General features: G+C 36.7%; 2 protein-coding genes across 2 annotated transcripts in view; both read left to right on the top strand.

Annotated features, from left to right (window-relative positions):
• The window catches only part of ift57 (intraflagellar transport 57 homolog (Chlamydomonas)), an 18,970-nt gene extending 17,548 nt beyond the window's left edge, over positions 1-1,422 (top strand). Inside the window, exons 10-11 of the mRNA XM_008293158.1 lie at positions 957-1,023; positions 1,120-1,422. Coding sequence (XP_008291380.1) covers positions 957-1,023; positions 1,120-1,301 — 249 coding nt within the window. The 3' untranslated portion in view covers positions 1,302-1,422. The remainder of the gene's footprint in view (positions 1-956; positions 1,024-1,119) is intronic.
• Positions 1,423-3,584: 2,162 nt separating this feature from the next.
• tmem71 (transmembrane protein 71) overlaps positions 3,585-11,343 on the top strand; it is a 16,487-nt gene continuing 8,728 nt past the window's right edge. The window contains exons 1-3 of the mRNA XM_008293159.1: positions 3,585-3,754; positions 8,630-8,700; positions 10,669-10,722. Of these exons, the coding sequence (XP_008291381.1) occupies positions 10,692-10,722 (31 nt within the window). The 5' untranslated portion in view covers positions 3,585-3,754; positions 8,630-8,700; positions 10,669-10,691. The remainder of the gene's footprint in view (positions 3,755-8,629; positions 8,701-10,668; positions 10,723-11,343) is intronic.

Below are 11,343 nucleotides of genomic sequence, written 5' to 3' on the forward strand. Positions count from 1 at the left end.
ATAGGGGTTGTCTTGCTAACTGCCTCTCGTTTTTGATAATGTTGAGATTAATTCCACCAGCAGGAGGATGGAGGAGACGAGGATGGAGGAGACGAGGATGCTCCAACTAGAGACATGAGACTGTGTTCAAACAGCCTCAAATTTCAATGTGAGGAAAAAACCTGCTTAAAGTGGGTCAACGGGCAGTTATTAAAAACTAAAATACCTCCAAAAGTGTCACTAATATCTTTATAAAGACCCATATTTGTGCTAAAAAAAAGTTCAGACAAATCAGAGCTGGTCGAGCAGAAATTGTTGTGAAAATGTGGTGAATTGAGATGAAACAAAGCCGATATAATCTCTAAGGTATCACACGCAGCTGGAAATGTGGTCATATAGTAAAAAACATTATTTTGTACCTTCTGGTTTTCCATTATTCTTTCATATTTGGATGACATGATGGTGAAAACAATTTAACAATGGAAATGGACAAAATTAAAAATAAAATCAGTTAATTTAGAACAAATAAGTCAGAGAAAAAAGATAAAACACATTAAAGAACATAAAACATGTAAACTGTAAATAAAACATTTGGAATAAAAAATAATTTGCAAAAACATCATTGTTTTACCCTGCCTTCGACCTAAGTCAGCTGGCATAGACTCCAGCCCCCCCGCGACCCTAGTGAGGATTAAGCGGTGTATAGAAAATGGATGGATGGATGGATCATTGTTTTATGATTTTTTTCTGACAGATATAATGTGAGTTGTCACTTAATTGTGTTTTTTTTTCATTTCTTTTCTACTAAAACAAAAAATTATGAAGTGATTTTTGCTGTAAAGATTTGAACATGAAGGTGAAACAGGTCATAAATTATATTCAGTGAAGATTCATGAAGGTCTTCAGGCAGTTTTTTTGTATTTAAGTTGTTTCTTCAAGCAGAGTTGTTGAACTCTTAGTGTTTCTTCCTGTTTCAGATCAGTGAGGAGCTGGAGAAGGTGAAGCAAGAGATGGAAGAGAAAGGCAGCAGCATGTCTGACGGAGGTGAATCAGCACGAACCAGCTCTCCTGTTTGTGTTGCATTGTGCGCTTTTGTGTGTTGTTTTTGTCAACCGGCTGCCTTTCTGCTCGTCTCTGCAGCTCCGGTGGTGAAAATCAAACAGAGTCTGACGAAGCTGAAGCAGGAGATCGTTCAGATGGACGTGAGGATCGGCGTCGTCGAGCACACGCTGCTGCAGGCAAAGCTCAAGGAGAAGTCCAACATGACGCGCGATATGCACGCAACCAACATCCCCGAACCGGCCGCCGGACCGTTCGTTTAGCGGGTCGGAACCAGAACACACAGGACTGAACAGCTGAGAACTTTACTAAGTGTTTCTACAAAAAAAAAAAAAACAGTTTCATTCAGTCACAAAAATGGAAACATTTCAAGTCATTTCAAATGACACAAATTTAGTTGTTGTTTTTTTTTTTTTAACTGATATTATTTTGTATATTTCCATGTATATGAAGATAAAATAAATTTTTATGCTGTTGATAAATCCTGTTTGTGTCTTTATGAGGCTAATTTAGTTTTTTCCATTTTTTTTTTGTTTTCTGTTTTTAAAGATTGATTTCACTGCAATCTTCGCAACGGCAGTAAAAATAATTCTCTAATTATTCTAAATATTAATTACATTTCTGTAAAATGGGGCTTCAGGGTGGAGCGGTGGTTAGCACTGTTGCCTCGCAGCAAGAAGGTCGCCGGTTCACGTCCTGGTGAGGACACCCAGGATCTTTCTGCGTGGAGTTTGCATGTTGTCCCCGTGCAGCGTGGGTTCTCTCCGGGTTCTCTGGCTTCCTCCCACAGTCCAAAAACATCCATCCATCATCTATACACCGCTTAATCCTCACTAGGGTGGACCTTGTGGGAGGAAGCCAGAGGACCCGGAGAGAACCCACGCTGCACAGGGAGAACATGCAAACTCCATGCAGAAAGACTCCAGTGCCCGCACCGGGACGCGAACCGGCAACTGCGGTTGCTGCGAGGCAACAGTGCTACCAACTGCGCCACCCTGCAGCGTCCAAAAACATGTGGAGGTTAATTGGTGATTCTAAATTGTCCGTAGGTGTGAATGTGAGTGTGCTTGGTTGTCTGTCTCTAAGTGTAGCCCTGTGATAGACTGGTGACCTGTCCAGGGTGTCCCCTGCCTTCACCCTAAGTCAGCTGGGATAGACTCCAGCCGCCCAAGACCCTAATGAGGATTAAGCGGTGTACAGATCATGGATGGATGTATTTCTGTAAAATGGCCACTAGATGTCAGCAGCACTGCAGAGCAATTGACTGGTTTTGAACTTTTAACCTTGTAAAATGTTGACATGAGTTCTCATACAATCAGTACAATCAGTTCTGGGCACAAATGAAACACTAGAAAAACAAAACAAACAAACAAAAAAAATGCCACATTGTAACTGTGTAGTTCGGTTTTTGTGAAAATGTTTTACGGAAAATAAAGCGTTTAATAGAAGGCGTGGTTTCTCCAGTTAACATAAAAATGGAATCCAGGAGAAGGTGCTTTATGATCAATTAAAACACATCAAGGAGCAAACAGTCCTGATAAAGACTTAAACATTTATTTCTAGCAGTCTGACACACTTTTTTTTCAGTATTTTGTTTATATTTTTGTGTATTTCTTTGTTTAAGATTTACATTTCCTGTTAAACTTCTATTCATCTGTATTTATAGGACTTTAGAGGGCAACTGGTTGCGCAGAGACAGACATTCTAAATATTTAATGTTTATTTATGTACATCAAGTTAAAAAAACTGTGAAATAACTTCAATCAAATCATCATCAACTACCAGATTAATTAACAACTATTTTTAAGATAAATTAGTCAGTTTTAAAGAATTTTTTAGGGGAAAAAATCCTCTCCTTAAATGTTAAATATGTTCTGTTGTCTTTCCTCCTTTATGACAGTAAATTACATGTTAGATGTTTTAGGAACTGCTTAAACTGTGATCCAGTATTAATAGTAAACTCACTGTTGAGGAGGTTTCTCTGTGAAAATTGCTGCTTTTTGAGGTGACCTGAGCAAAAATGACCAGGCTCCTCGAATCCTACTTGAAGTCTTTATTTTCTCGACTGTGCTGTTACCTTTTATTTTGTCTTTTCTTTTTTGGTCATGTTTCTCCTATAATTCAGCAAAAGCACTTCTCTCAAAGGAGGAAAAATTAGTGCAACCCTGCTGGGTCACATAAGTAGCTAAAATGAATAGTTTTGTCCAAACAAAAAGCAATTTTATTTTTTCTTCATTCATTTATTTAAATGTTGGTGAGGAAACATCTACATTTTGATAATCATTGATAAAGACGTTTATTAAAATGAAAAATAATAATCCTAAATAATAGAACAATAAACATGTCGCTGAATATCTGTTTTTAATATGTTGTTTAAGCATATATCACTTGAATTAAGTTATTTTGAATATTTGCGCTCATGTTTGTGCTTTTACCTTGAAATGCGCGTTTCGCTCATCTTCATGCTTTTACTTTGAAAGGCCCTACAGGAGCCCTTGTTGTTATGTTTCGTGTTTGACAGCTGTTTCCGGTACGCAGGCGGGGCTCAGAAAGCTTCAGACAGCCGAAGAGCTGCAGTTTTCTTATTCTGCTGGAGGCGAAATTAAACATTTTTCACCCAAGAAAAGTCCAGAAAAGAGGAAAAGCGAAAGAAACAGTTCGAGGAAAAACAGTTTTTATCGACTTCCGGTGAGGATATCTGGAGGAAAACTAACCGGTGAGTTCATCTTCAGCACCGTTATTTTCTCTTTGTCCGCACATTCTGTCCAAATCAGCATAAAAATATAAAATATGATCCGAAAACTTGTACAATTTAATTTTTTTGGACATTTTAAGCTAACTGAAGTATTTTAAATATGTTTTAATTGAACCTAAAAACACATTTAAACAGTTATTTTCTTAGAAATGACCGTCAGTGGCTTCCTTTATTTATTTACATAATAAAATACGATTTAAAAAAAATACATTTTAACTGTACTTTTACTTTTAATGTATTACAGAAATTAAATATGATCAAAACACGCCAACCAGATGTAGTTTATGAGGGAAATAGTGAAAGAATGCAGTTAAAATAGCAGAAAGCATCAAACAGGATACAGTAGACGTATTAATATTACTGTTCTATGTATTAACGACGCACTATTAAACATTAGAGCAAAATTATAGAAGAAATATATTTTAAAATATATTAAAAAATCATATATAGTTCACTTCTGAGCAGCTTAAAACAGAAATATTATACCGAAATAATAACATTAAGGACATTATGAGCGTCTAATAAAGCTGCGCATCTTCAGTAAGATGCAACAAAATATATTAAAATAAATAAAGATGAATAAACCAAAAGTCCTTAAATGATAGTAAAGGCTGTAAAATGTGAACCTGTGTGTTTTTTTCTGGGCAAAAATGAAAGTGAAGCTCAGCAGTATCGTTTTTCTGTGAAAGTGGTTCGATCCAGTTTCCTGTGATGCGTTTTCCTCCAACATCAGCAGCTCCAGCAGGCTGCAGCTGCTGCAAGGCATGATGGGAAACACAGGATGGAGGGTCCACACAGAGGGGGGAGTTCATCAATATTAGAAAACACTGACCGTAGTACAAGGCTGAGTCCAGTTTATTAGATTTTGTTTTGTTTTTGTTAAGGAAAAATCTCGAAATGTACATGTTTTCAATGGACTTTGTTTGCTCTCAGTGGTATAAATATGTCGGTATTTTATACATTTTTTATTTTAAAAATGTAAAGCTTTTTGTTCTGTTTTCTGTGTTGTTGTTTTTCTGCACAAATTTGTGTTTCTGTCGGTTTTTATCACATGTTCAGCATTTCAGGTAGCTCAGGTTGTTTCAGAAGATGCTCTGGAAATAAGAATAATTAGATTTATTATCACAGAGGTACCAAGGGAGAAAGTCATCAAAGAAATCAGAAATATTTTAGAGATTATCCATCCATCCATCATCTATACACCACTTAATCCTCACTAGGGTCATGGGGAGCTGGAGCTTATTCCAGCTAACTCAGGGCGAAGACAGAGGACACCCTGGACAGGTCACCAGTCTATCACAGGGCTACACTTAGAGACAGACAACCAAGCACACTCACATTCACACCTACGGACAATTTAGAATCACCAATTAACCTCAACATGTTTTTGGACTGTGTGGGAGGAAGCCGGAGAACCCGGAGAGAACCCACGCTGCACGGGGAGAACATGCAAACTCCACACAGAAAGATCCTGGGTGTCCTCACCAGGACGCAAACCGACCTTCTTGCTGCGAGGCAACAGTGCTAACCACTGCTCCACCTTGCAGCCCATTATAGAGATTATAATGAATTTAAATATTTTTTACTTTTTAAAATCCTGTTATGTTTATCTCATTATATCATATAAAATCTCCACTGAACAGTTTGTGTCCAAATCATTAGATTTCTCTATTAATAGGGCAGCAACTAACAGTTACGCTTATTAATCATTTAATTTACCAACAATATTCTTTAAAACTAAGTCTTTAATTATCTCATTTTGTTTGACCAACAGTTGAAACAAACCTCCAAATATGAGATTTTATTTAATGCAAATACAAAAATAACAGCAAATGTGTCTCATGTAAGAACCAGTAACTATCAAACATCAGAATATTTAAATGCAGTTTTGCTTCATACTTCACTGTTGGCAAGTTTCAGAGTAGAAACACAGAAAATACAAACTCACTGATATCTTCCTGCTTAATGTGCAGCGTTAAATACTAAAACTCCACCTGCACAAATGCAGATTCTCATATTATTCAGAGAAAAACATGATAAAAAAATGTGTCTTTCAGTCTGTTTGAAGAAACGTCCATCAAACCACATCCGTGTTCTCTTTTATTAACCAACACAAATGTTGACTCTAAGCATTTCTATTCAGAGCTGCAACAAACATCAGATAAATGTCGACTGTTACGGTCATCAGCAGCTGCTTTGATAATCAGTTCATCAGTTTGAGGGATTTTTTATTTAAAATAATGTCCAAATTCTCTAATTGCAGCTTTTTAAATGTGAATATTGAGTTAATTTTCTTTGAATTCCTGAAGCTCATAATAAATGAATCAATTTGAGTCATTTTTTATCTAAAAAAAAACGTAAATTCTCTGATTTCAGCTTCTGAACGTGAATGTTTTCTGGTTTCTTTCCTCCTCTGCGACAGTAAACTGAACATCTTTGGACAAAACACGACATTTATCATCTTTAGGAAATACTCACAGATGTTTTTCATTATTTCCTCACATTTTACAAACCAAACGACTGATCTGTTAAAAACTGAGACAATAATGGTCATTTGATCGTTAGTTTGTTGTTTTTAGTCTGTGAAGCTTCTGTTTCAAGTCTCCAAACACTCACAGAGACGAATCGTCACTCAGAGCTTTTTAAACCCTGATATTTGTTGGATCAGTTTGTACATAAAGTGACTGAACTTGTTCAACTGCTTGTGTTTTAATAATCAGCAGAACTTCATCAGCAGGAATCATTTTTATAGAAAAGTTCCTCAGAAAACTGAACCCAAAGTCCTGAAACTAAATCAAATAGTTTCTAACAAAACTCTCATCAGACTGTTGAACTCATATTTGTGTTTCCCACCAGATGAGTCAGACTGTTTCTGCTGATTTTAAATGTAGATTCAAATATAAAGGCTTGGATTAAACATCCTGCTGTCCAGAGGATGAACCCTTCAGAGTTTAATCTGCAGAAAAATGGTGAAACCTCAGAATGGGTTGTTTTTTTTCATCTTTTATTGTCGATGTGTTTGTTTGTTTTCCTTCATTCTTCTGGAGATTTTTTTTTTTTTGGAGCGCTGCTGCCCGTTAGAACAAACAAACAGCAGAGTTGAGACTGTTGAGGAGCATTTTTCAGTTTGAAAAGAGAAACTCCTCCTCTTCACCCTCCTCACCCTCCTCACCCTCCTCACCCCATCAGTCACTGGGCCAGCAGAGCTTGTGGATGTTTTCACTCGGTTTCCGTCGGTCATGCGGACGTTACTTTGACTCCTAAACATTCCTGTCTTCATAGCTGCAGCGTTCAGTGTTTGCAGGATATTTCTCTCTGTCATACTACAAACGTGGGTTTAAGGAGTCGACTCGGCCTTTCAATTCTACAGATCTCAGTCTAATCGAGTGTCTTTGGTCTGATTTATGGCTCAGCTTCACAGCTTCCAGGAATGAAAAGAGTCCGACACAGTATCAGGCAGCTGGTTTTACTGTTGCAGCTGATCAGTGTTTGTTCTGTTAACAAAAAAGAACTGTGAACTTAAAGCAGTTGATGTCTTGTTTTTGAGAAATGAAGCTTCAAAAAGTTTCTCCAGGTGAATGAAAATAACCTAAATTAATTCCGTTTGTCGTCCAGAGTCCAAATCGTCTGTAAAATCAATAATTTTATGATAAGTCTGATCTCAGAAAAACAAGATAAGATAGAAAAAAACACATATTGTTAGTTTTGATCCATCAGTGTTGCACAGACATAAGTATTAGACATTTACATCAAATAGAAAATAAAAAGGTTACGTTTGTTTTTTATTGATGAGAGCTGTGATGAATAATCCAATCATCAGCTTTCATGTAAATCGGCAGCTATTTCGATAATGAATTCTGTTTGTTTTTTGTTTTTTTTAAACGAGTCTAAATTCTCAGATTCTTTCTTCTTCTGTGAGAATAAACTAAATATCTTTTGAGAACCTCGTCTGAATAAACTGCTGATACAGTTTTAACTTTTAAAATTGCTGCTTTTTTGAGGCAAATTGACAAAAAAAACTAATTAAGTTCATCCAACTGTTGAGTTTCTGTTTTTCTGTCAAATCGCTCCAATAATTCAGTCAAAGAGTTTTTCTTAAAGGAGGAGAAATTAGTGCGACTCTGCTGCTCAACATGAACCACTAAAATAAGCAGTCTTAAAACAGAACATATGTTTGTTTTTCTTTTATTTTCTTGGTTGATTCATTTTAAACTAGTTGAGGAAACGTCTACATTCTGATGTGATGAAGACGTTCATTATTCAGAAAAAAATACACAACATGAGAATAAATGCAGATTCTAATAGAAAAGCAACAAGATGCAAGTTTGATACATTAGTAAGAATCAAAAGAAGATAAAATAAGATGAAAATAGAAAAGCAGGAAGTTAAACTGGTGACGACTCTGAAATAGTGAAGTAATGCTGCACATGATAAAGACATTTTGCAATATTATGAAACTGATGTTGCACAAACTGCTGAAGAAGTAATATTGCAAACGACATTAATGTTTTTGTTACTGTTTAATTTAAGATTAAACTCAGTACGTTTCAGATGGAATCGTTGTGCAGTTTATGTTAAAGTTAAAAAGTGGCACATCTGCTTAACAAACAGGAAAAGTTTGAACATGTATGAACTTTTGTACTTAATAATAAACTTTATTTCCAAAAGCAGCTGCTTCACAGGCCCTGAAGAAATCTGGAGTTCAGATAAAAGCCTAGAAGGACCCGAAGGCCTCTGAGTGTTTCTCAGCAGATAAAGAGTTAACAGGAAACATGAGCTCACGGTTTCAGCCCCTCACTGCTGTTTTTCTCACTTTGTGGTTCGTTGTGTTCTCAGGCTGCAGCTCGGTCGCTGCAGGATGTGACAGAGGATCAACACAGAACACTGCAGCAGGAACCACATCCACGGTAAGACTTCTCCACAAAAACTCAACTTCTGCTGCGTGTCTGTATAAATATCCTGCACCGCTTTAGTCGACTGATCAGTTTGGATCAGACTTCAATTCTCCTGCAGAGTCCGTTAATCCCTGCAGACTCCTCTGATCAGCTCTGAAGGGATAAATGGAGTTTAAGTGGCTTTAATTCAGGCAGAAAGAAGCGCTGAAGTCACAGAAAAAGGTTTTATTTAGATCTCTGAGCCCGTTTTAAAACACTGGCAGCTCTGTCTTTATTCTTGTCAGGAGTCAAATCAGCAGCAAAATGTCAAATCAAGTCCAGTTACTGTTTCATACAGAACATTAAAAGTGCTTTCTAGTAAAAAAAAAAAACGATTATGAATTAACTTAACAAGTTTAAATTTTGAGGTTAGGAGCCTGTAAAGTTATTTATGGTGTGACTTTAACGGAGTAATTTACATATTAGAGACATAAAAACATTCTTTAAAACACCCCTTCACCTAAAGGTAACTCATATTAATGTTGAGACCCTCCAGTGTTGATAACTATGAAGCTTAACTGAACTAGTTTCACCGTTAAAGCTGAGCTTTAGTAACTATGGAGAATAATTTGACAAATTTAGAACTAAAGTTCCGAAAACAAACATTTAACCCGAACATATCCTGGATTCTCTATGAGCAAAGCTTTGTTTTTTTATCTTTATTTTCATTTTCTGTGTTGTTGTGTGTTTTATTTTAAATGTGACTATAAAAGTCTCACATCTTGTTCCTTTGTGCCACAGAGCTAAGAACACTCTGCAGTTTATTTGGACGCGGTCCTAAAGTCGCCGTCCTGCAGCTGCAGATGCTCATTAAATGTGCATTAATCCGCCACTTAAAATAGTCCCCAACAGAACAACTGTGTCCTTTAAAAGGACAGAAACTTCACATCGGTGACGGGTTTTTTAAGGATCTTAAGAAAGAAAAGCAGAAACGTCAGAATGCTTTCAGGGTTTTTCCTGATGCTGAATTTTTTGGGTGTGTGTGTTTTTTTTTCCTTCTTTGACTGAAATCTCTGCATTTTTCTGATATTTAATCCTTTTGATAAACAAAAACGTCTGTTTGAGTAAATGAAGCTCCAGTTAACTTTCTGAACCCCAAAACCTACCAGGGATTTGAAGATCATGTTATCTTTTTTAAAGAATCGCCAAAATAACATAATTTATCTCCAGAAACAGAAAGCATCGTCAGACATTCAGCTTTCAGAGTGTTGTTCTTTAACAAATCATGTGCGATATAGAAGCTTTAAATTATATTTAATCTCAAACACTTCATTCTACACGTTTCATTTTTTAAAAAATAGCCACAAGTAAAGCATCTGCTTTAATGAATTTATGTAAAAAAGGAAAAAAAGAATTCACAAATGTGACAAAAAGTCAGATTTTTTTCAGGTTGAACTGCAGGAAGTGTTTCCACTGAGCAGAGAGGAAAATAAAACCTACTGGATCAATAAATCAATGCATCATGGCTCAAAAACAGTGAACAGAGGAGCAAGTTGTTGGAGACACATTCAGAATGGTGAAACATCTTTCTATAGTTGATGAGCTTTTTCCATTTTTGTGAAACAAATAGTCAAATAAATCCACCTTCTTTTCTTACTTTATGATTTATAACTGTGTCATTCTGACAGAAGACATGTCTGAGTTCTCTCTCCGTCATGCTGTTGTGTTTCCATAGAGGTGGAAGACTTTCTAGTGCAGTGAAAAATGAACCACAGTGAAGACAAATGAGACAAAACAACCCAAAAACCGTTTATAGTTCAGAGGGTTAACAACATGATCCCTGATTATTCTCTTACTATTATCCTGACGCTGACTAAAACAAACCTCTCCAGCCTGGTTTTAGACTCTCTGTCTCGGGGCTAGTTTGGCCTTTTCATTGTGTTTGCTGAAAGTCGGCCGGTGTCTCACTGCTGTGTGTCGGGTTTCTGATTTCTTTCACAGATCGACAGACGCTGCAGACAAACATGTCTCTGTTCTTCTCCGGAGCTGTTACAAGTACGTCACCATCATGAAGTTCCCATGGCTGAATGAGGAGGAGTTACAAGTTTACAGCTCCTCAGCTGTAGTTCTGAGTGATTCATGAGTGTTTGAGCTTTTAAAGCAGCTCCTCAGAGGTCCAGTGTTGCGTCACTGTTTTAGACGAGTGCAGTAATACAGTGCCTATAAAAAGTATTCATACCCTCCTATTAAGTTTTCCACTTTAAACAATGAATCATAGGAAACAGAATTTATCTTTTTTTTTGACAAGAATTTATTTTAAAAAGGACTGTTGTGTTCAAGTAAAAACAGCTTTCGTCAAATTCATGTGAATTAATCAAAAATATAAGATGCAAAATAAGTGACTGCATAAGTATTCACCTCCTTGTAGTTAGTATTTTATATATACATATTCAGCTGCAATTACTTCTGCTGAGAAGCATCCCTACATCATGATGATGCCACCACCGTGCTTCACATCATGATGATGCCACCTCCATGCTTCACATTATGATGCTGCCACCACCATGCTTCACATTATGATGATGCCACCACCGTGCTTCACATTATGATGATGTCACCACCATGCTTACATCATGATGCTGCCACCACCGTGCTTCACATTATGATGATGTCACC

This window comes from Stegastes partitus, unplaced genomic scaffold (assembly GCF_000690725.1).
Source record: "Stegastes partitus isolate 25-593 unplaced genomic scaffold, Stegastes_partitus-1.0.2 Scaffold861, whole genome shotgun sequence".
NCBI classification, from domain to species: domain Eukaryota; kingdom Metazoa; phylum Chordata; class Actinopteri; family Pomacentridae; genus Stegastes; species Stegastes partitus.